The sequence below is a fragment of the Ipomoea nil genome, unplaced genomic scaffold (assembly GCF_001879475.1).
Source record: "Ipomoea nil cultivar Tokyo-kokei standard unplaced genomic scaffold, Asagao_1.1 scaffold1043, whole genome shotgun sequence".
Classification (NCBI taxonomy): Eukaryota; Viridiplantae; Streptophyta; class Magnoliopsida; order Solanales; family Convolvulaceae; genus Ipomoea; species Ipomoea nil.
This window is the reverse complement of record NW_017617471.1, coordinates 3,468,918-3,495,708: the sequence shown is the minus strand read 5'-3', so window position 1 is coordinate 3,495,708 and position 26,791 is coordinate 3,468,918. Positions and strand designations below refer to the sequence as shown.

The window sequence follows — 26,791 nt, the reverse complement described above, 5'->3', positions numbered from 1 at the left end:
AAGTGCATGTATAAAATAGGGAAATATTTTTCACTCCTAAAATTCCCTAATCACACGGCGGATTTAAAAACAAAATAATAATAATAATAAATAATAGGGCCAAAGATTAATACAAAAGAGATATTTAAAAACAAAGGAAAAGAAAAAAGATAGAAACACTACCTTTGACCTTTTATAAATTAAAGTCATAACATGCCAAATCAAGTAACTCAACTTTTAGTTACTTTTATATATAGTTACTTTTATATATATATATATATATATATATATATATATATATATATATATATATATGGAAGGGTTCAGGTGTAGGAATAGTTTCCCGTGTGATTGTGCAGTTGGATGTACCTTAATCATTAAAACGGCGCACCTTATTAAGTACACAAATCACCACGCATCTTAAGCACACAAACAAAGCACCTTAAGACCACAAATCAGTCACCTTTACATAAATTACGCACCTTAAGTACAAAACTCATGCACCTTAAGCATAAAATTCACGCACTTTAAGTTTTAACAACTACTCTCATTAAGCACAAAATCTATGCACATTAAACACAAAACTCACGCACCTTAAGCACAAATCTCACGCATACCTTAAGCACAAAAATCACGCACCTTAAATTTGATTTAGATGCAAAAATTATCAAATTGTCACCACGTTTTTTTTTTTATTCTGGTAATCCTGGACCTTGATGTTATTTCAAATCGGTAATCCTGGACCTTGATGCATAAAATTCACGCACTTTAAGTTTTAACATCTACTGACATTAAGCACAAAATTTACACACATTAAACACAAAACACATGCACCTTAAGCACAAATCTCACGCATACCTTAAGCACAAAAATCACACACCTTAAATTTATACGTGTGTGTTTCTTGATGTTATTTCAAATTAATTGCCTATTGAAACACACACATATGTGTGTGTGTGTTTCTTCGTGTTATTTCAAATTAATTGCCTATTGAAATTGTAATGTAGATAAGGTGGCCATGCCTAGCCTGCGGAAAGACCGGATGTGCATAGGCACATGGCCACTTGTGATTGGCAGCATGGTAAAGTCCGCCTGTATAGCCGATAAGAAAAATGCTATTTTCACAAAATATTTATTTTATCTGATAAAATATTAAATACTTAAAAAAAAAAAAAAAACTTTTTAGGTTTTAATCATATATAGTAAGAAGTGACTATTCGTGAGTTGTAAAAGTGTGGTGTATACAGAAATAGTTCTAACTAAATTGAAGTTCTAACTTCTAACTAAGTTGATTATATTGTTATCAAATTAAAGATAACAATAAAGATCTATGTTTAACACCTAATGATAACGATCTAGTGGCTTATGAACAACATATTAATTTACTTCTTTATGATCATATTATTTACCTATTAAAATTACAAAATAAGATTTACTTAATATACACTCTCAAAGGGTAATTGTTAATTTTGTGATCCAGGATAGTCACTTGGCGGGTCAACATATCCGATTTGAATAATTAATAATAAAATATAAGTAGGTAGAAAAAATAAAAGAGACATGATAGTTTTAACGTAAAAACCAAAAGGTAAAAGTTAAACTACAGGCCTTTTGAGCCAGAATTCACTATCTTTTTGTAGGGAATATGTACATGCATCATCGTGTCTCCAGAGAGATGGAGCCCCCTTTTTGTTCCTGACTACCCTCTTTTATAATAGAAGAAATGAGTAGCCTAAATGGTAGAAGACGGCTCATAGGGTTCGTACGGCACTTATAGATAATTATTAAGGGGATTAAATACTATAATTAATGAGATTAAAAGCTCTAATTAATTCGATTAAAGACTATAATTGATAGGATTAAAGGCTATAATTAATGGAATTGGAGGTTATCGATGGATAACTAGGGTGTCAAGATTTACTAGTCACATTTTAAGTGTTGAGTGTCGAGTCCGAGTGCCACACTCGACTACTTGTTACCATATATCTACGGCCGCCGACGGTTACCGACACTACATAATATTATTTTATATTTTTAAAATATATATTTTTGAAAGAATTTTTATATAATGGATGATTTTGTTGAACCGGATCCACCATAAATAGAGTATATATGTATAGAACGGTAGTAGGAAAATAGTAACTTTCTTACATGGGGCGTTAGACTCAAAATTGTATGTACAAAGTCTGAGATATTGACCCAAAACAGCAACCCGAAGAATACATAAATAATAAATACTATAGTCATAAGAAATGGAATAGGGCCCAAAATGGCGCCCCGAATAATAATACAAGTTATAGCACTAATAATGAAATAGAAATAACAATGTTACCGCTATGAATTGAACCCTAGTGTGCCAGCCGAAGAGAGGAGACTCAGGCCAATGAACCAGTAGGGGTTTGGTGAGCTTAGGGATGGTTTTTAAGGGGAGGAAAGACACCCTATTTATATTGTTAAAGGACTACAGATGGTTGACAAATAGACGACATCAAGCAACCTTCATTCTTGGCTACACACGTATCTCTCCACTACTTTGCTTCCAGCGCACTCCTATGCATGATGGGAGCTTCCTGCCTTTTAATACACAAAATCTTGAGTGGCTTGGGTGGCTAGTGTTTGTGTGTTGTTAAGTGGGAGGTTGTGGATTCAATACCCACTTAGTATTACCTCTTATAATGTTTTGCTCCAAACTTCCTTATTTCCTTAGCCCAACAGACTTTCATTATTCTTTTGTGTCAACACCTCACCCATAAAGATACAAGCGTTATATCGTGCACCAGGGTGCACAATGCATTGTGCGCCCTGCCTAAAACGATGCCGTTTTTTATGTTAAGATTTTAAATGTGTTATGTTAAGAGTTTATGCGTATTCTGTTAAGTTTATGTGTATTACGTAAAGAGTTTATGTATATCATGTTAAGAGTTTATGTATATTATATTATTAAGTATTATGTTAGATTATGTGTATTATGTTATGAGTTTACGTGTATTCTACTATACAATTCTATACATTCAAAACATGAGATTTTTTTTTTTTAGAAGTTAACTGCAGAAACGGGAATTGTAGTTTCTAAAAATAAAAAGATACAAAACGACGTCGTTTTGGCTAGGGTACACAATGCATTGTGCGCCTACGATATAATTTGCCTAAAGATGGACACACCACATAGACAGTTGGACAAAGACTTTTCCAATAAAATGGACTCTCGCGATCCCATGCCCTCATCAATAATATATTTAAAATTTAAAATTAAATAAAAATAATTAAATGTTTGTACACATTTAAAAATATATTGGCCCAGGTAAAATGATTGTTAGCTGATTGTGTTAATTAGAGGGTATAAATAGTTGATAACATTAGCTGATTGTAGAAAAGTGTTTGGTAAATTAGCTGTTAGCTGATAGTTGTTTGGTATAATTTCTTTTCTCAAAAAGCTAATTGAAAAAATTGTTTGGAGTAGCTTTTTGAATTTTAGCCTTTTGGAGTTGCAAAAAGCTAATTAATCAAACATTTATATTGATATTTTAACTAAATAAAACAATTAATAGTGGTCAAATAAGTCAAAATTGGTCTATAAGCCAATTTTTTTACCAAACAGGGCCATTATTCTAACTCATTAAATACATTATCTTATTCCAAAAATTTCATTATTCTGACACATAAAGTACATTATACATTATTATTATAAATCATAAAGTACATTATTCTAACTCATAAAATACATTACCCTACTCCATAATTTTTTTTTTTAAACCCCATAAATTTCATTATTATAAAGTACATTATTCTACCACATAAAGTACATTATTATTCTAACTCATAAATACATTATCTTACTCCAGAATGTTCATTATTCTAACATGTGCGCAAAGCAAGATTTTTTTTTTTCTTTTAATATAAAAACAACGTTGTTTTGGACCGTGGTCCACACAGCTATGTGGACCATAGTCCACACAATAATTTGTCGTTGTTGGGTAACCAATATGGGCCTCGGCTGCATTTTGGCCCACATTTGATTTGGTCTTGAATGAAGCCTATCATCTACTATCAATATTTAGGCTTTCAGAATTTGTGAATGGGTCAATAAGTTTCCAAGTAGGGGACTGTTGTGGGCCCCTAAGGCCCACAAGTGCCGGACATTATCCCCACTGTCACTTTCATATTTGACTTCTTTTGTACCCTTTCTCATAATTACATTATGATGTATGAATTTTTCGTAAAATATTTTGAGATAGTTTTCATAATTTAAAAAAAAATTAAAATATATTTTAAAAAATTTAATAATTGTATTGATGCATATTTAAACAAAATATATTTACAAATATACACGTATATAGTTTATGTTTGACTATTTGTTCGTTTCTTCAGCTTTGTGGTGTTACGTTTCTACGTTTTCCATTATTGTGCTACCGAGGAATGACATGCACTTCATATGGTACATAATTACATTGTACGTATATTTAGTCAATTTCATTTTTTTATTATTATTATTATGATTATATACTCCGTATTAGTTTACTGAAAAAACGTCTTTCTTAAGTGGCGTTGTTTAGTTTACAAAATGTGAAATTATTGTAAAAAGTAAAATTACATTTTAAAAGGTAATTTGAGATAATGTGAATGTAACATTACATTGTATGTTTAGTTAAGATTATGATAATATAAAATTGTTTTGAAATTCATTATAAGATCAGTGATATATGTCGTAGAAAGGGTAAAATTGAAATATTTGAAGATAATGATACAATACTTAAGAAAATGTAGGTAATAATATATGTTACATTTACTTTATCTGCATTTTCTTGACAGAGCGGTGGGAGGTTGTAAATCATGGTGACTCAACTGAACACTAGACCGGTGCTCACGGGTGAGACTCGATCCCTGGTCATTCTTCCAAAGTTTCACCTCTATGACCAGTTTATCTTCATTTTCTTACAGAACCATAATGTTACATTATCAAAGTTGAACTAAACAAGGTTATATAAGATAAAATTAAATTGAACAACATTATTACTTTGTTTTTTTATGGTGAAACCCACTAAGAATGTCAATAGCTAGACAGCTCTCAGAATGAGTCAACTTGAAACTTTGTGATTACTAAATCAACTATCAAACCAATTTTGATTGAGTTGTCCCTGAACAATATCACTTATTACACCGATTTGATGTATATGGTGAAACTCCAACCTAAATTCAAAATTCAAGAAAAAAAAAAAAGATTAGAATAATTCCAATTAGGGTTTTGCTAGCCTCCTTCCACCAACCCATTCCCCACCTCTCTCACAAACACAATTTTTTGTAGTTTTGTGCCATATAGCTAATTAACAAAAGAAACTTTGTGGCAATGCAAGCACCACTTTGCTGCTCAAAAGGTTTGATCATAATAATGGGCTCAACACAAAATGAGGGATGTGAAAGTGATAAACTAAGAAAGTGGGGTCCTCAAGGGCAAATATTATAGGGTTTCTATCTCTTGAGACAGCAGGAAAAGCTGGGAAGCTGGTTTGTATGGTATGAGTCATAAAAGTGGACTAACCATTAAAAGTTAATGATTAATTAAACACAGTATTACAGAAAGTGAATGGAGATCAGAGAATCTTTGATGAAAAAAGCTTTTCTTTTTGGGCATCAAAAGAACAGCTGCATCTTTCTGGGTTTTGTTCCCACCTTACTTTTTTCTTCATTTGCTTTTAAGTACTCTTCTCCCCTCTCCTTTCCTTTTCTCTCCGATGCTGTTTGGTCTTTTCCCTCTCATGGAGAATGAGACCTCTTAATGCTGTTTTCTTCTCTTCCCTACAAAGATATTCCTCTCTCAATATTGGTCATCAGAGTTTTGTATTGATTGATATGAGAAGAAGCGCTTTTAGTCTTTTGATAGATGATGTAGATGTTGTTATTTGATTGTATATTTAGTCTCTTAATTGTTGATGAAAACTTGTTTTATTAAATCAAGAGTAGTGTTTTTTATTTGTTTTTTTTTTTAACAGAAAGGGAAGGACGAAGCCTTGAGGGACAAAAGTAAAAATCAGTCTCTACAGATAAAAGGAGTCCCGATACAATCCCTATGAACGCATGGCGCGAGGTCAGCGTTCGGGCAAAAAAATATCAGGGTCAAATCCGGATTGAGACCATAATGCTTCGCAAAATGTTCTTTATTTGCTTTAAGTGAAGTAGCTCATATTAGATATAGTAATAAACTAGTACAAGTGATAAATAGATATGTGAGACAAGATGGTGAATCCAAAGCATGGGTTACTTGAAGAGATTTTGTTGTGCATGTTTTATAAATACTAATGTTGTAACTCTAAGAAGATATTATTATCAATATAATAAAAAGAAGTACTTTGTTTTTGTGACGTAGACACATTATTGAATCTTCTTGTTCGTCGTTTTTCTTTGATCTTTATTATTGTATTTGATTTTTCAACAGTTATTTATACCATATCCAAGTTACATATGCCACACTTAGCAAGTAAGCTAATGTCTTATTTTTTTGGTTGGCTAGCATTATATTATTGCCCGTTAGGCAATGCGACTATGTACTCATCATACAACTATAGTGGCATACATTACGTTTAATTTTCAGCTGTATCTTTAAGGTTTTTAAAGAAATTTTTAAACTCCAGTAGAAACACCTTTGTTATATATTTATTGCTCACTTACTTCCAATAAAAACTTATAAATTTCTATTCAAATTAAACTTTAAAGATTATAAGCTATTATTCAACAATATTCAACAAAACATTTAAAGTTTGTTTAAGCTTGATGATTGGAAGGGTTTAAGAGTTTTTCAAAGGCTAAGAGAGTCTTTAAAAAAGAAAAATGCATTAAGATGATGGAAAACACAAATTAAGGTAGCATTTTGAAAATGAAGTGATTGGACCAATTAACTATGTCAATAACCTATAAATTTCCAAACACTCCCTATACTTGTTGATCATTCAAGGGATTCTGGATTCACATATCTAAACCTTTATCACATGAGTGAATATGAATGCTTTAATTATACTATTGAACAATGTTACATATACTATAACAAATTGCTTAGTCATATATTTTTAGAGCAACCACAGTAGTGGTTAATGTTCAGTTTTTGAGAAAATTTTAGATGAAGTGGAAGAGAGAGAAGCATTAAAATTATACTGCAAGAACTTGATTTTTGTTAGTGAAGTGGGCTCCACCACAGCGCTAAAGACATTGCCATTTATCGCATGAGGCCGAACGTCTTACCATAGTTTTTTTTTTTACTTGAAAATTCATTTTTTTTTCCTTCTCTCATTCTCTCATACTTGGTATCTTAAAATTTGTGTAAAAAATCAACAATTGAGGATGAATTTAAGATGGGAAACCCATAATGAGTTTTTAGTGTTAAGATATATTCTATTGCAAATAATGTTTGATGTCAAAATTTATGAAAGCAACAGACAATAGCCTAAGAGGAGAATAGGCATAGGAGAGCCTTTTCCCCATCATGAAAAGACTATAAAAAGCTTCTCAAAAGACCTTAGCTTTTATTTCTTTGTCTGCCATTTAGCTCCCATAAATATATCCCATCACTTCTGTCATCTCCCACAAAACATCTGCCCTCATCTTCTTCTTCTTCTTCTTCCAAAGCAGCCAGGAAATCCCATTTTTTCTGGCTTTTGAGAGGAATCTTTGATTTCTTTCTCTATTGCCTCTGCTTTGCTCCCATTATATTGAACCCATTGATAATCCACTTTGCATTTACATCATACACCAAGAATAAAGTTTGGTTCTTTAATCTTTGGCACATATGTGATAGGACAAGAAAACAAAACAAAACAAAAAAAAAGGTTTCTTGTGAGAAAATCTTGTTTCATTCATTTCAAAATCTCAAACATCTTCTGGGAGGGGGAAAATGATCACAATTTCTGATCTTTACCATGTTCTCACAGCTGTTGTTCCACTCTATGTTGCCATGATTTTAGCCTATGGGTCAGTGAAGTGGTGGAAGATCTTCAGCCCAGATCAGTGCTCTGGGATCAACAGATTTGTGGCTCTCTTTGCTGTTCCTCTTCTGTCTTTCCACTTCATCTCCACCAACAATCCATATACCATGAACTACAGGTTCATAGCTGCTGATGCTCTCCAGAAAGTCATTGTCCTTGTGGTTCTAGCCATATGGTCAAGAACCAGCTCCAGGGGATCCCTTGAGTGGTCCATTACTCTCTTCTCTCTCTCCACTCTCCCCAACACACTTGTTATGGGGATCCCTTTGTTGAAGGGCATGTATGGGGAGTTTTCTGGGAGTTTAATGGTGCAGATTGTGGTGCTCCAGTGTATAATTTGGTATACTCTGATGCTGTTCTTGTTTGAGTATAGGGGGGCAAGAATGCTCATTGCAGAGCAGTTCCCTGATACTGCAGGCTCCATAATCTCATTCAAAGTGGATTCTGATGTTATCTCATTGGATGGGAAAGAGCCATTGGAGACCCAAGCTGAGGTTGGTGAAGATGGGAAGCTTCATGTAACTGTGAGAAAATCAGCCAGTTCAAGGTCTGAAATCTTCTCCAGAAGATCCCATGGCCCAAACTCTGGGCTTTCTTTGACACCCAGACCTTCAAACCTCACCAATGCAGAGATTTACTCTCTGCAGTCTTCAAGAAACCCTACCCCAAGAGGCTCTAGCTTCAACCACACAGACTTCTACTCAATGGTGAATGGGAAGGCTGCAAATCTCAGTCCAAGGCACTCCAATTTTGGGAACTTGGGGTTTGATGAGGAGAGTGGGTTTGGGAGGGGAAATGGACAGGGGAATAATAATTCTGGGTACCCTGCTCCAGCCGGTGCCGGATTGTTCTCTCCGGTCACCGGTCCGGCCAGTGCCAAGAAGAAGGGTAATGGCTTAGAGGCTGGTGGCAAAGACCTTCACATGTTTGTTTGGAGCTCAAGTGCCTCTCCAGTGTCTGAAGGAGGAATTCATGTGTTCAAAGGAGGTGATTATGGCCATGAACTTGGAGTTGGAGCTCACCCAAAAGGTTTGTGTTCTTGAAGATTTAACACCATTTCTAAAATCATGGCTTTTTTCTTATTTGGATAATCCTAGATTCAAGAATCACTGTTTGATCCTGTACCTAATCTTGGAGTTTTCTACTTTATCTTAAAACCTAATTTGTCTTGTTGATATATGTTGTTATACTATAATCTTGACCACAAAAAGATTACTATAATGTTGCATTGGAAAGTGGAAACTGCAGCCAGTTCTATACTAATATATCTATCAGTTATTTCTGGGCATTTTGTTGCATTCTTGGTGATCAAATCCATCCTTAAATTATGGTGGGGTGTTTTGTCTTCTACTTAGTGATGGAATATTAAATCTTGCCATTTTTTGCTAGATTATGATGACTTTGGTCGGGAAGAATTTAGTTTCGATAACAGACAGAACAACCCGAATGGAAACGACAGGGAAGGGCCTGTGCTATCCAAGCTTGGCTCCAGCTCTACAACTGAGCTTCATCCAAAGGCGGCTATGGAAACGAAGCCTGCAGCCATGCCTCCGGCTAGTGTCATGACGAGACTTATTCTGATTATGGTGTGGAGGAAACTTATTAGGAACCCGAACACATATTCTAGCTTGATTGGCCTCACTTGGTCTTTGGTGTCTTATAGGTATGGGAAAGTGGTGTTTTAGTTGTGTGATTCTCAATAGATTTTGTTTCCATTCTTCGGGTTTGTTGTCACTTGTCATGGTTAATTGTGTGAAACGCTTGCAGGTGGCACATTGTGATGCCTGCGATAATAGCCAAGTCGATTTCCATCCTGTCTGATGCTGGTCTTGGAATGGCGATGTTTAGTCTTGGTATAGTCCTCGATCGTGTGAATCCCGGTTTGTTTATGCATTGGATTGGGTATAGTTTGATCTTGAAAAACTATTATGTTTTGGAATTGCAGGTTTGTTCATGGCATTGCAGCCTAGAATCATTGCTTGTGGGAAGACGATTGCCTCATTCTCCATGGCCATAAGGTTCCTTACTGGACCTGCAGTCATGGCTGCTGCCTCGATTGCTGTTGGCCTTCGAGGTGTCCTCCTTCACGTTGCCATCGTTCAGGTAAAAACAACAACTAGAAACGCCAAATGACTGCATCATTCATCATGTTTCTCGTTAATTCCTAGGATTAGTTTAACATGATAGTGTTGTCTAATTCTCAGGCTGCCCTTCCCCAAGGAATTGTCCCCTTCGTGTTTGCCAAGGAATACAATGTCCATCCCGATATTCTGAGCACAGGGTAAGAACTAAGAATAGAATCCGAAAACTCAACCAAACCATGCATATTAACCCGTGTTTTTGCCATGTTCTGTACCCTAATGCAGGGTTATATTCGGGATGCTAATCGCACTCCCCATAACTTTGGTCTACTACATCCTGCTGGGGCTCTGAAGTAAACCTGTTAACATTCGAAACTCCAGATCGATCGACAAGAAAAGAGCTGACCATTTTGCCATGGAACAACTTTTTTGGTTTCTAACAGAACACTAGATTTCTCACTATCCTAGTAGAGGTGGTGGAAGACAAAATGCTGAGATAAGAGAGAAGAAGAAGAAGAAGAAGAAGAGGAAAGCAAAGGCTGGCTAGCATTATAGTAGCTTTGTTAGCAGTAGTTAAGAATGTTTTTGTTGTTGTCTTTTCCCAGCCCCAGAAAAGCTTCCTGGGATCTTCTCCTCTTTGTTTCATGCTTTTGTTGTTCCTTTCAACCTAAGAAAAGTCATGCTCTTAATTGTGTTGCTGTTTCAGAAGGTTTTTGTCTCCCACTTTTGTTGAAGGGTCAAATGTATGTCAAAAAAGATAGTTGGAGTGGGTAACCCAACACAGAAACTTAGTGCATTGGCGGAATTTTACTAAAAATTGGTTGAAAAATATAGTTACTAAAAATCAGAGATTATCTAAAGTTCTAAACCAATTAAACTGGTTGAAATTGAAAAAATAATAAACGAAAAAATATGAAAAGATAAGAATATCCTTACTAAAAATAGAAAAAATCATGAGAATGATGAAAAATGTCTAAAAAATAATAGTCTGAAAGGTAAAATGGCAAAAACGATAATCTGAAATTAAATTTAAAATTGTCACTAAAGACAAGTGACTTCCGGTAGAATTAGTCCCTGTATATATAAATAAAGAATTGGTGACTTTAGTTAGGATTTATAGTGTGGGTCCAATGACTGCAAGTAGGGTTTATTATTGTTGGCAGCAAGGGGACATATATGCACTGTCCTACATACAAAGCTGGAGAAGGCTAGGCATGGTGGTGGGGTTTTATGGTCATTTGGACCATGCTATGCCTACTAATAAGGCCTTGTTTGGCTGGCCCTATCAACCTACATGTTAAAAATAATAAAAATACTAGCATGCATATTTTTTGCCAATTCTCTTGCATAGCTGAAGCAAATCTGCAGGTGATCAGTGTGGTGTTGTGGTCAGAGATTGAATTTGGGAAAAGATGTTTCTAATCAAATTTTGGGAAACCCCATGGGGGTTCAGACAGACCTCAGACCACACAGAGAGTCATGTGCATTTGTTCCTTTGAAAGCAAACATTTTTTGATAGTTTGGTACACTTGTAACACTAAAACAATATTGCTTCTTGCTTGTCTCATCTATAGTTCTATGATGTTCTTCAACACCCATAAATGATTTTTGAGACATTTTTGCAATTTTTAAGTCCATATATGGAGAAGAGAAAAACTTAAAGAGAATATTGAGCTTTTACTGTAAGAAGTGATATTTTTGTGTGTCCTGCAGTAGAGAGGAATATCAAAGATCATGCGCAATGCTTCGGGTTTGGAACACAGGCAACGCTCAGCCGAGCGCGTGTAGTGCACACGCTGGTTGGCGAGTTAACTGCTTTGCTTTTTTTTTTTTTTTTCTTTTTTTTTCTTCTTCTTATGTTTCTCTCCTCTTTCTCCTAGTTGGCACCTCAAAAACTTTTTTTAAAAAAACATGTCTATTGAGGGTGCTTTATTTTTTTTTTTTTGAAAGGGAAGATGCTCTAATTAGTTATGGGAAAAATTGGATCACGGTTAAACTAATCAGTTTTTGTTTGAAGGCAAACTATGCAATTAACACAAAAGAAGTTCATAAATTTTGTATAGTAGTAATAGTGTCAAGGACTAAAAAATGGAGATATTAATTTAACTATTTAAGTTGTTATAGTATGCAAGCATTTGAAAGCCTATAAGTAAATTGAGATACATCTCGCGATTTATCTCTTCTCCTAGTGGTATATTCATGCTTCAACTTTTTTTTACTGTTAAAAAAAATATATTCAGGTATATTGCAAAGTGAGAAGAGATTTTGCAACATCTTTCATTTTAAATTATCAATTTTTGCTCTCCCCGCTTGGAGAAGCATTCTCCTACTAAAATATACATTGGAGTGGTTCTAATTAATCAAAATATTAAAAAAAAAAAAAAAAAAAAAAAAAGGAGTTTGGTCAATTCAATTAACTTTTTAAATTATGAACAGCATAATTAATACACTTCAATAAAAATAATTAATTTAAAATTAATAGAATTCACCGAAGAGTAATGGTAGGCGGGTTCCTCCTAAATGTAAAATAATTGGGGTATAAAGTTGCAGAGCAGAGGTGCGTTGAAACTGATGTTGTAACAATCTTGACAACAAATGCGAGACAAAAATAAAGGATAATATTGCAGAGAGTTAATATCCAAAATAGTCATCAACTATGGTGGTTTTTCTCGATTTCATCCTAAATGACTTTTGTAACCCAACGAAGGTGTCTTACTTCCCGCCACTTTTGAGGTTGCATGTATTTAAGAAAGGGTGTTGCTATTTGGACCCCCCTTTGACTAAAATAGGGTAAAAAGTAGAAAATATAAAAAGTTAAAAATTTACAATAAATACATAAGTGGTGCAAATAGCCTAATGGATGGTCAAAATGCTATTTGCACCACCTTGTCAAACTTGTAATTAATACTTTGACAATTTAAAATTTAATTAATTAATACATTAAAAAAAAAAAAACAAAAAAAAGAGAGAAAGAAGAAGTAGTCCCGTCACCTTCTCCGGTGAGAAGGCAGGACTGCCTTCTCACCGGAGAAAGCGACCCAGGTAGTTTCCGGCGAGAAGGCAACCCACTGTGGGTCGCCTTCTCACCGGAGAAAGCAGCCCAGTTGCCTTCTCCGGTGAGAAGGCACTCCTTCTCACCGGAGAAGGTGACTCGTTAACGAGTTTTTTTTTTTTTTTTTTTTTTTTTTTTTTTACTAATAACCGGAGAAGGAGTGCCTGGGTCGCCTTCTCCGGTGAGAAGGCGACCCACTGGGCTGCCTTCTCACCGGAGAAGGCAGCCCAGTTGCCTTCTCCGGTGAGAAGGCAGTCCCTGCCTTCTCACCGGAGAAGGTGACGGGACTTCTTTTGGTTTTTATTTTTTATTTTTTTTATTTTATTTTTTTAAATAATAATTTGATTGTAAAAAAAATATATAAAATAAATATTAATCTTTTGACCACATTAAATGATGGGGTGTAAATTGCATTTTTTAGTTAGCACCACTTATAAAGTAGTTTGACCTATTATGTAGGTGGTGCAAATAGTAAAAAGGAGGGTGTGAATAGAATTTCCCTTAAGAAATCTCCAAATGGTATTTATTTTTTACTTGCAATTAATATTATAAGAGTGTGTTGATCTAAATATTTATAGTAATTTTTTATTTGAAATTTTCTTTTTGTTGTATAAAAAATCAAAAGTAAATTAAATAAAATTAATTTGATGATTAAATAAGATATATATAATAAAAATTAATAAATCAAGACAAAAGAAATTATCTATTGACATTTTAATTTCCAATTAACTAAGTATTTGACCCACCATTTGAAGTAGTGTTGCCAATAATAATATAATTAGGTAAAGCGTTGTCCACATCAAATAAGCACCACTTTGATGAATTGACTTTATGGGCAAAAGGTGTTGATGTTAGTGACTCTTTTGAAAGCAAAAATATGACTTTTAGTGCAAATCATCTCACCAAATACAATTATTAATTCTGCTAATTAAAGCATCAAGAATAAAAGTACATTTTATTTATTATTTATTTATTTTGCATTATTTTTATTTAATTCATGTGTGTGTAGTGACTACCTTTAGGCCCTAGTTTTCATGGATCCACCGTACAATTATTAGTGATTTTCATAATCTGTTATTTAGCTAATGACATGATTAATCATCCTTGTTTATTACAATGACCCTACAACAAAAGCCACACAACATGCACCACTATATTCTCACCTTCTTTTCTTTTCTTTACAATAACTTATTAATTTAAGGTGTGAATTGTATCCAGTACAACTCCTAAAGCTTTTTAGGTCATACTCTGTGTAAAAAACACTGATTACACATAAAACTTATATCTACCATTCGAGTGTATGCACATGATAAACATTCTTCATCTGTAATAATATATGTTTTTTATCTAAAAAGAAAGAAAAAATATTATATGGGCAGCTCAGTTGGTCATAGGAATAAAGTTTGAAAAAAATAACCAGGGATTGAGTCTCACCAGCCACAGAGGTCTAACCTCTATGATTCAGCTGAGTTACCATAATTTACACATCTTTCTAAATATTTTGTCAGGTCAAAGTGTGGGGAACCTTTGTGATTGAGGATTTAACTTTTTGAGGGGGGAAGAATAACCCTTCCGAACCACTATTGAGAAACAAATCTTATTTAAATTTGTAGATTAATGTATATTTAATTATGGATTAACCCTTCTTGGGATTTGTATTTATAACCTAGTTATTGAAAACATTATTGTACTTGATATGGTAAAGTATGTCTGCCACTAAATCCTAGTCCTACTATAATATGTTTTGTGGCGTCACAAATAGTTGTCTTGATTCATGAAATTGAATGAGTGACAATGTTGGAGCCTCTTCTAGTAATTTATAATTTTATAAAATAATGTTCTTATCATTACAGCTTATATGAAACTTCAATCATTAATATAAAATGTATTGTGATCGGAAAGAGATGATCAACTAAGTGAAATATAACTTTTTGCACTTAAAAGATTGGGGGTTTAAATTTCGTATTGTTAATATTTTTCAAGTCAAGCACGACACAAAGAGTCTTTCTGGTGTAACTTTTCTCTCGTCTCAAAAAGTTGAATTCCCAACTCGAAAGGCTCCACACTCTAATTTGATAGAACATTTTTAATGCAATTTTTCTCTTTTTTACACAAGACTATGATTTACTCTGTACACACTTTAAATAATAGTAATAGATTTCTTTCTCACTCACGCACAAAAACAAAAACAAAAAACCAATATTAACATCAGTGGCCTTAATAATTTTAACGGCTTTATTCAGGATTTACAAACTACAGCTGTAATAAAGTAACATCATTTCCCAACATGCTTACAGCCCATTCCCAGTGCCAATAATATGTGTAATTAATTGTCATAAATATTTTATCCAACAAAAATAATTAAAAAAAAAAGAGAGATATGTTGGGTTGCTATTTTTGTAGTCACAACGTTTTAAATTCAACTTTCAATAAAAACAATCTATTTTTTTTTTCATTTTGAATTGATTAGTTATGAGCAACCTAAACTAATTTACTACATTACGATTTTTTGAACCCTGAATCAAAATGACAAGGTATAAAATTTATACTCGTAAATACAAAATTATATAACAAAAGACACAGCACAAGACATGCACATGTTATATATTTATTTATTTTTCAAATCTGATTTAAGTACATGATTTCTATTCATATATACAGAATTTCACAACACAAGACACATAAATTCATAACATAAGACACAATTACTAATGTGTTTTGTGTACAAAATTCATACTCTTAAGAAACATAATTTTATAATACAAGACACAAAAACTCACAACATAAGACACATACATATGCACCAGGGTCCACAATACATTGTGAACTCTGGTCTATGGTGTATATAGGGAAAATTATTGTGTGGATCATGATCCACACAGCATTATGTGGACCATAACAAAAAATACATTTTTAATATACTAAATTTACATTATTTATGTACTGAAATAATATACATTTTCTGAATATAATGTATTTTTTTTAATATATATATTTTTAATATACTAAAAGTACTATTTTTATATTGAATGTACATTATTTTACAATATCCAAAATTGGTTCACACAAGTTGTGTGGACATAATGGTTCGTATATATAAGGATTGGTGAAGTATGAAATGGGCCGATCTGCAATGCCTTTAGAAAGGCCTGTTTAGCTCCTTTGGCCCATTAGGACAGAGTCCAGGGAACTAGAGAGTTGAAGTTGTATGAGACTTGTAAAATTGGGCTAGGCCCTTACACATATGATAATTAGTTCCGTAGTCCATTTCAGCATATTTTGGACTCATCCCAATGAAATATGGCCCGGAAATAACTCATATAAATTTTAACTGGGCTTGTAAAATTTAAATATTGGCCCATACTTTTGAAAGAAACCAAATTGCCCTACTTATCCACTTAAATGAAAATGCAAATAGGTCTTTGGGAAGGCAAATTATATCGTGGACCATGATTTTATATTGCAAGGTGAATTACCAGAGTTGTAAAAATCGGGCCTAGTCGCTAGGCGCTGCACGGTCGCGGTGAAGAAGACCGGAATCGGCCTCCTCGGTTGTCTAGTCGGTCGAATCGGCGATTTTTATTATTATTATTTTTCTTTTAGGGTTTAGGTTAAAAGCTTTGCGAAGGCAAACTTTTGACTTGATTGTCCGTTTTGAATATTTTTTTTTTAAATCGCGTATTTTTTGAGATCTATCCACCGCAAACAGTCAAAGGCAGTTTGCCCCGCCAATTTCTTTAAAAAATTGCTTCTTTTGCTCTTAATTTTAGTTTTTTTATGTATTTAGATGGTTTCAACAATATTTTAAACAATTTTATAGCCATTTAAATAAATAGTTTGTAAGAAAAAAAGATGAGAACCTTATGTTTTATTAGTGAATTTTAATAATTTTTAATTTTTAATTTTTTTTTACATTTAAAAAAATAAAAATAAAAAATCGGCGCCTCGGCGCCTAACGTGTTTTGCAACCTTGTGAATTACTAATAAATGTTTGTGGTTAGTATACTGTATACTAAAAGTTCATTTTAATGTATTTATTTTTAGGTAGTACATTAAAAATGAACCAGCAATACACTGAAAATGAATTTTCGAAAAATAAACATGTGATACACTAAAAATGAACATATATGTCAGTGTTTCACTTAGCAATGTGGACCACATTCTATAGTATAAGATGTGTTTTATCACTTCATAGTAGGATTTCATGCGAATTTCTTGACCTAGGAAGATCTCTGCATTATTGAGTGGGCAATAGTTTCGTTTTGAGTGATTCTTTTCTCTTTGATTAAAAAAAGAAAAGAAAAAAGAAAAAAAAGATTGTGCATAGCAATGAGAAAGAAATTCATAATTAAATAATTTTTTTAATGTTAAGTTGTGTTTGGGTAGGACATAGGGAATAGGTCCTTTCTTGTACCCATAAAATATAATTGATGAAGAGAAGAACAAAAAGATGAAGATTTTGTGCTTCTTCTAACGAATCTCCAATGTGGAGTGATCCATTTGTAAAGAAATGCAAATGCAAACTACTTGTCTTACCCTTCTTAAATTTCATACTAATTAATAATTCTCTAATAATATAAACAAAAAAAAAATGACAAAAATATTTTATACTTACAATCTCTCATTTTATGTGTGTAATTTGATTAATAAGATTTAACTGAAGTTATTTACAATAAGTTTTTTATAATATTAAATTTAATATATATATATATATATATATATATATATATATATAATTTATATATTTAAAAATTACATTAACATATGCTTGGTTCAGTGAAAGTTTTGAGAAAAAAATAATATAACAATAGTTACGTTCATGAGGTTATGTCGGATAACTTGAACCAAACTCCCCCAAAAGTACGGTTAAACACACACAAAAAATTAAAATTATTAAAAAAAGTTAAAGAAAATAAGTAAAGAAAGAAATAGTTAGTTTGATTAAGTTGGTAAGATAGTTAGCTTGATAAACATACGGTTTCAAGGTCAACTCTTCGTAAGAGCTGTCAATTAACCTTCTTAATTTGAATCGTTGAATTATAAATTTCACGATAAGTTCCACCTAGAGCAAAGTACCATTTTTTTAATTTGAATCGTTGAATTATAAATTTCACGATAAGTTCCACCTAGAGCAAAGTACCATTTTTTTTATTTTATTTATTTATTTTTTTGAATGGTACTAGCTCTATTACATTGTAGTATCTGTTCATATACTTTCTCAACCTACTGAAACACAAAGAGCCAATAACGCCCACAAAGAGCCAATAACGCCCCCACTGAGGCTCAAACTTACAACCTTCCAAATGGAAGTCCAACCCGGATACCATTAGACCACATAGTCCTGGTACCATTTTTTTTATTTATTTCAGTAAAAATTAAAAAGAATAATTATGGAAATTGATAAGGCATAAAACTTTTAACTTTTAAGGGTATATATAGATACATACAAAAGCATAAACAGGCATTTGTTGCGTGGCAGAATGGATTTGATGAAAAAAAAAAAAAAATCAATGATAAAAAGGGTGTCCAAATGGTGGGTCCCTCTACTCATACCTATAGTTGTATGGTCAACACTCAACATGGCATTAAAACATAGTGAAATTTGGGTCACCTAACAATTTAATCATCACATCTAAAGTGGAGGTGACAAATTAACAAAGTTATAATCATTGTTTTCTTCACCCCTAAAACCCTACTTGTATTAATCTTCCAAGGATTATCATACCTACACGTAATAAAACTATCGTCACGTATTACAATGTTATTAAAATTTTAAAAAATATTATTGATATATTGTTTCTTCTTTTCAAGCATGTCATGTCAATATAGAGTTAAAAAAAATTTTTTTTAAAAAAAAACATGTAGTACGTTGGGAAAATTGTAGTAGCATTTTACTTAAATTCCTAACTTTTGTTTACCTTTAAAAAACACATTTTTTACTTAAATTATTATCTTTTTTATATCAATTACACTTCTCATTTTTTAAACAAACTATTATGTATTATGTTGTGTGTTATTAGGACTACACTTAAATGTTATGATATCCTTAACTATGAATCAAGATCAAATGAGAACTAGTAGTTTTATAAGAATGTATGGACTAATCTCATTCGTTTATCGAAAATGATCAAGGGCGCGCTACAAATTAATGAAAAATATTGTGTCATTTATGTAATTATTATGACGGTGTATTTGAAAATGTTTGATAGTACACTCGCATATAACTAACAATTCACTCAGGACATATAATCGTGCACTTATTTGTGGGCACTATTAGTTATCCGTGAATGTATTAATTATCGTTTTCAAATACATCATCATAATTACATAAACTCTACTACATTTTTCTTATTGTGAATGAAATTAATTCACACATTTTTACAGGACTACTAGGAAATCAACTCCGGCCTTAACCATTTTTCAAACATTGTATAACGTTATACCATTAAAAAAAATGTTTGGGCTACCTATTTCAAATTTGAATAAATGTTTACTTACATTTTAATATATGCATGTTTCAACTATAAAATCTTTGACCCAAACTTAATTTCGTTTTCATTAACCTTTTTTTTTTTTTTGTTTTTGTTTTTGTTTTTTTGGCAATAACTAATTTTCTAGTTGAGCTTGATATTTTTTATTTGACGAAATTACCTAAAATGTTAGAAGAAAACTGGAGAGATTGCGTGCTGTGCCGAGGTTTCAGGGATTCATTCAACATTAATCTCCCCAGTCGCCATGCACATCGTGATTAGCGTCCGCAATCCCCCCATTGGATTCTTCATTCATCAACAACCTTTGACTAACCTTGTTTAATTATGTCAATTATCTTTTTTTTTTTCCCCTGGATCTTCATGTTTTCTGACCAGAGATCCCATTATTGATAATTGAATTAGGTTTCGATTAATTTATAATTGATTTAGTATTAAATAAATAATATTTTGCGATATTGTTGATCAGTACTATTATATAGTATCATGTATAACTATGTATGTTATGTATTATTGTAGGTATTAGTGTTGATAATATTTTGCTACAAATTACAACTGTTATATAATTTGGACATGCATTAGAATTGATAAATACTCCACAAACAGCTCATCGATTTATCTCCATTAAACTTGCTTCCTCAAACTATATGTTCTGGAATACTCAATTTGTTTCCTTTCTCCGCGATCAAAATCTCAATGGATACGTTGATGGCACGTTACCGTGTCCAACTTCATTTATTAAGTCTCCTGATGAGTGTTCCATTGTAGCCGCACTATGGATGAGTGTTCCGTTGTAGTTGCGCTCTAGACGAGTGTTCCGTTGTAATTGCGCTCCGAATGAGTGTTCCGTTGTAGCTGCGTTCCAGATGAGTGTTCCTTTACGTTGTAGCTGCGCTCAGATGAGTGTTCTGTTGTAGCCGATTCCTATGGTCAAAATTTTGATTCGTCAAGATTAATTATTCTCTTATTTTGTGTGTGACAAAGTAGCACCAAAGAAACTATAATGAAACTACATTTCTACAAAAAAAAAGACAAAATGACAGGCATCTTCACCACGTTACTAATCACAACAAAGCTAAATGATTTAAAGGACAAACTCAATGTTCTCTATAGAAAATCTTAAACTTAAGGTAGTGTATTAGCACTCTTCATCATGTCCTTTATATATCATGAATTGATCAATATATAATTAATAAGATCATTACCAGAACTATTATTTTCATAGTCTTCACTTTTTACCTATAAGTCTTGTTTTCACTTATATATATATATATATATATATATATATATATATATATATATATATATATATATAATCTTATTTTTAAAAAACTAAACTCGTTTACTTTTTTTCGAACCATAATTCGTTGACAAAGATTCATATTTTTTTTTAAAAAAAAAATAAACTCGTTTACTCGTATTCGAACCATAATTCGTTGACAAAGATTCATATTTTATGGATTGGAAGGAAGTAAACATCTGTATCCCATGTGCTTCCATGCCCATAATAATTTTTTATGTTTTTTTTTTTTTTTTTTCAATAGCTTCTTGTTTTCCACTGCTAACTTTAAAAACAAAAATTATAATTTCTTGCCCAATATCTTCCTGATCGAGTCTAATCCATTGAATAAGGAAATTTTAGTACGATTTATTTTTTCTGTGTAATTTCTAAGTTATTATGGATTTATCTATTGCACACTATCGAATAATAGTTACGAGTTTATCATGCCATAAAAAAAATAGAAGAAAAAAAGAACACAATTATAATGAAAACAATTTGTTTTCTATATATAATCATGCAAGAGCGAAAGGTGATTTGGAATTGAACAAGGCATGTAACATTCCCACTCAATTTAAATTATGAGAAACAAAAACACTGCACCTATCTCCTCTTATTTATTTATTTATTTATTTACCATACAATTATCTGAATTTACACAAGTATCTAAATTATAATTGATTTCATTATAAATAATCAGTTATTGTTATTTTTGATACATGAATACTCCAACAAACTCATGTATTGTAAATGAGATGGAACATCTGTCTTCCAATTTAAGTATTTAACCATATGTCCTAGTTTACAAGAAAAAACAAATTTATATACAAAAAAAAAAATGTAGGTATTAAATGAAATTCATAGGGGTATTTATAGTTTATCTGAGAAATTCATGGTATTTATAGTTTATTCATAAATAAATAAATAAACAAACAAAGCTTACGGCACGCCAACTAGCGCTTGCACTTTACGCGCCTGGCTGGGCGCTAAATTATGTGTGTCCAACGTGCACAAAGGCAGTAACTTTCTGCCATCTCTCTCTCATTTGGGACCCACAAAAAACTTGTTCTTGCATGAATAAAAATCACCTCAAAAACCATTGCTCACATCAACAAAAAATCATAAGTTTTTATATGACAAAAATCATTAAAAAACCATTGTTGAAGATGCTCTAACTCAAAAAGATGAACATTTTGCTGTGAAAAATATATTAGTGATTTTTTTACTGAGAGGAATTTGCAGTCTCTATTAATAGTGTGTATTGCTAATTCTACTATTGTGTAATAGTTTACAAATCACACATAAAATAAAAATTATACTAGAAAAACCCTATGCGATGACTAATGAATTCAATTGAAAGAATATTGTCAAAAATTAAATTCATAATATTCTAATATAAGAATCATGTTTTACCTCTCCATTTTTTTTTTTTGGGGGGCTATTATTGAAACTTTTGACTTGTGGCTTCTGGGCACTTTATATATTGACTTTATTCGATAAGGTTAAAAGAAATGGAGAGCAGGGAATCAAAGAATAAGAATTTCTTTTTGTATCTTTGAACAAATTCCCACTATCACAAAAAGCTGCAGGCATCTATTACATTCCCGGCCTATATATTTACTTACTAAAGTTTTATGATCTTACTTTATGTGTAACAATATCATGAATATATTTTATGTTTGATCAAACATATGACAAACCTCGGTTTTATATGATCCACCAGAAGACATGTTGGGATTCCTTGCAACAAATGTTAATGGAACCGGGTTCAGAAAGATTAGTTAATGCTCGTCTTGAGCGGGGTAATATATTTTTAAGAATTGAGCAATTATGTTCTGATGGTAAAATACTTTTTCATGAGTTTTTAAAGTAACTACATTTTTAAGACTTGAACACAAGACATCTTATTGAGATAAAAGAGATCAGTGACATCTCATTCACATACACTATCTAAAATTAATTCAACAATGTGTTAGCAGGGTTTTCTCTATCTCTCTTTTTTTTTTTTTTTTTTTTTTTTTTTTTTAATTATATAAATTTTCTTTGTCTATTTAAGTGTTCAACTTTTGAAAATGATGCATGATATATTCTTAATGGATAAATGGAATAAATTCCCAATAACAGATAAAAGACTTAACTTTTAGCAACACCTAACATCACTCAAGGAGAAGCTAAGCTAGGTAAGAATATAATCCTGCAACAATCTCTTTGCAACCCATAATGTACTTTACAATTTTATCATTTTTTTTGATAAAAAAAATTGATAATAATTCAAATTCAAGCTAGCTAGAAAAATATAATATAGCTATGGATATTCATTTGCCGTGAAAATTTATTGCAAAAATTTGGTGCGGCATGCACTTAACTTATATCATTTTATGGGCATTGTAAAACACAAAAAACCTCATGAGATTTAGTGTATTGGTTCATCGCCTAACTTAATTTCACGATTGAAAGAGGACTAAGGTCTGACCAATGGGCTGATTACGTAATTCGTGATTTATCTCTGTAATGGTTCTAAAAGTTGTTCCTAGAACTTATGATTAGTCTGATGAAACTGGTACTTTAATTTCTTCTATAATAAAAAACGTAATAAAAAATAAAAATAAAGATAGGCGTGGAGACGGAGACTAAGGTGGGGCGGCAGACAGGCAGAGGAAAGGTCAAATGAAGTATGAAACTACAAATTATGGTCCCACGTTATCCTGTTTTGTTACTGAAGTACCATTACACGTATACCGTCACATTGCGTTGTCATCACAATTAATTACCTATTTAGAGTTCTTAAGCTGGATTATAACACCTGCCTAATTATTATTCTATAGGAATCTACACTATCATTTCTAATTTTTTTAAAAAAATAAATTTTCTAACCAGTTATAGATATATTTCTAAAACAATTCTTTTATTATAATGTCTCGTGATTAACTTCATCCAATTTACCAACTCTCGATGCCATCACAATTAAAATGCAATTCTTCTAATAAAAATAAATGCTTATGAATGGGTCGACCACACTTCCATACTATGAGTTTAAAAATGTATTTACTAATCAAATAAAAAAATGTACTAAAATATATTAGTTTAGATGAAAATGATTTAAACATGAAATTAAAAGTACAAACTCATTATATTAATATGCTACAACGCAACGTACCATTAATTAATTATTATATTATTATAATTGAAAGTGAGATGAAATTGTAAGAACGTAGAAAAAAATAGTAAAATTGTAAATATCATAACATGACAATAATATTTTTTTAAAAATAAAAATGAAAAAATACTGTCGAGATAAATATAACTTTAGATGTATTTTGTAGGAATAGGACACCATACCTAGCTAGCAATAGAGCAAGCACCAAAGTATTGCATGTATATATAGGCCTGCATAACCTAGTGTGACATTTCATGCAATGTATGCCATTAATATATAGTACAATTATGGAGCTGCAAGAGTGGTTATTGACTATACATACACTTGGCAACCCTAAGCTATCTACTATATCAGCCATTATTAATCACACTAATTAATAGTTAGATTTGAATCGGAGGTACAAGTGATTTTTTAATTTATTTATGAGAAAGTCCGCAGTCACTATTAATGGTGTGTTTTGAGCGAAGTCTGCTTTGTAATTTTATTCGGCAAAGAATCACTAAGAGATAACTATAAGGTATAAAGTTTGACTCTATGTGGGAGTTGTCTAAAATACACAAAACTATTCTCGATAAGTTAAAATTCCCAATATTAAAACGTACACCTCATCTTAATATGTAAGGTGTCGAGTGATTATTAACAATATAATGTGTGGTTATGTTGCAATCAATAATTCAGAGTTTGATTAGGACTTTGTTAGGTTAGATAATCTAAGTGGGAGACAAATATAATTTGATTGCTTGAGTAAATGGGTGACAAAATGAGCAAGCAGAAGATACAATGTTGAGGAAATTAATGAGTGGTTTAATCTAAGTACTAAGATGCTTATACGTAATTACGGTATAATATTGTCTTGATCTGCCTGTGGATATATCCAGAGAAGATTATTTCTAATGAATATTTTAAACATTGACCTTTTGTTTGTCAAAATTAAAATTATTACAGAGAAACAGCACGAACATACAAATTTTGACACAATCATTCCCAGAATTGTAAAACCATGCTTTTGAAAAGCAGGATTATATCCTCAGAAAATATTTGATGCATCATTAACATGTAGGCGTTATATGTTAACAGTGAATATAATGACAATATTCTTTTTGATCGAATCCGTCACATAGACTCTTTTTAGTGCGATTTACCTCTCGTATGTGGCAAATTATTGTGTGGACCATGGTCCACACAATGTTATGTTGACCATAACAAAAAGTATATTTTTAATATACTGAATGTACATTATTTTTGTACTGAATGTACATTATACAATATAATGTACACTCAGTACAAAAATAATGTACATTTCCTGAATACAATGTACATTATTTTTGTACTGAATGTACATTATTTTACAGTATATAAAATATGGTCCACAAAACTTGTGTGGACCATGGTCCACACAATAATGATTGTCATATGTAGTTTGTGGGCTATTACATAGCAACATGCTAGGTACCCAGTCTTGCGGCACGTAGAGCACATGCACGGGTTCAGGCCAGGACCCAAGGGGGCTTGGCCACGTGTTCTGTGATTCCTAAAGGTCTTGCATACCGTTGTTGGAGGTAAGTCGGAGGGTCGGTCCCGAGCCGAGCACGTCGGAGCGCAAATACTGCAAGGGTGCTCGAGCCCACTACCCGTGCGCGGGGATCGATCAAAAGGCAATAAGGTCGGGAAAGAATGGGTGCGAGGTCGGCATTGGTCGGGTCGGGCCCAGCTCGTACCGGGGTTCGTTATCGACCATCGCATGGGCACAATTATCGGCTAATTATCCCTATCGCGCGTGTGTGTGTGTATATATATATATATATATTACTATACATACAAAATTAAATAATTTGATTTATTTATTACACATGGATGTGCAATTAGGGGGGCTAGCTTAGTTGACAGTTGAGTTATGGTTAAGAACCTCTTGACTCTACATTATTAATTAATATATATATTAGTAATGGAGATTATGATTAATGGTGCAAGCAATTGCACGAGTCAAGCAAATTAAAGCATATATTGACACAATTATGATCATAATATTTTCTATGATATCATTGCAAAGGAACTAAGGAAACCAGATGATGAGGGATCCATACTTAGGTCAACTAACTTCTTCATCAGATAATATTTTGGTAAAGCTAATTAATTACAAACCCTAAATTTAATAATGTTTCTACCTCCCTATGATCATGCGTGTGGCTATGGAGATTCAAGTGTATATGTGTCTCAAGAATATAATGTTGAGGGCATGATATGATGCTGCTTTTCTTAGTGGAGATTGCATGCTTGATATAGATGATATGATCTATCATCAATTCAATCTTTAAATTCAAAATTTTAATTGCCTACTCACTTCAAATTTGGATGGGTAGCACTTGTGTGGTTGAATTAATTCAACTTTAATTTGCATTCAAGCTATATAATATGATTATTCATAGTGTTTTTTTTTTTTTTTTTTTTCAGGAACGGGGAAAAAATTATATAAATTGTGACAAGGCCAGGTGACATCAATGTTACTTTGTTTGATAGCAAGAACAACCATAATGTACTAGATGGAAGCTAGATCAAATTTTCTGAAATTTTTGTAACCAAACCAATGAAATTCATGAGTATTTCGGTGTTTTATTGCAATGAAGACCAACTTATAAATCCTTAAAACCAATTTTGCCATCTAGTTAACACACTAATTAGCCTCTTGATGCACATGAAGCTATTGTCATTTCCAATCTAGCTTTAATTTGGTTATTAGACCGCGTGAATAGTTTTAATTTTTTTAGAAATATGATTCATAATTGGG

At 32.2% G+C, this 26,791-nt stretch overlaps 1 protein-coding gene across 2 annotated transcripts; it reads left to right on the top strand.

Moving 5' to 3' along the window:
- The first annotated feature begins 7,514 nt into the window (after positions 1–7,514).
- On the top strand, positions 7,515–10,735 carry LOC109181920 (probable auxin efflux carrier component 1b). 2 transcript variants are annotated; one of them, XM_019331889.1, is made up of 7 exons: positions 7,515–7,818; positions 7,856–8,978; positions 9,339–9,612; positions 9,717–9,802; positions 9,895–10,052; positions 10,154–10,230; positions 10,316–10,735. In XM_019331889.1, the coding sequence occupies exons 2-7, from the start codon at positions 7,859–7,861 to the stop codon at positions 10,380–10,382; spliced, it is 1,782 nt and encodes a 593-aa protein (XP_019187434.1). In that variant the 5' UTR covers positions 7,515–7,818; positions 7,856–7,858; the 3' UTR covers positions 10,383–10,735. The 2 variants fall into 2 exon arrangements, with proteins under 2 accessions (XP_019187434.1, XP_019187433.1); XM_019331888.1 differs by having other exon boundaries at positions 7,515–8,978.
- Positions 10,736–26,791: the final 16,056 nt, after the last annotated feature.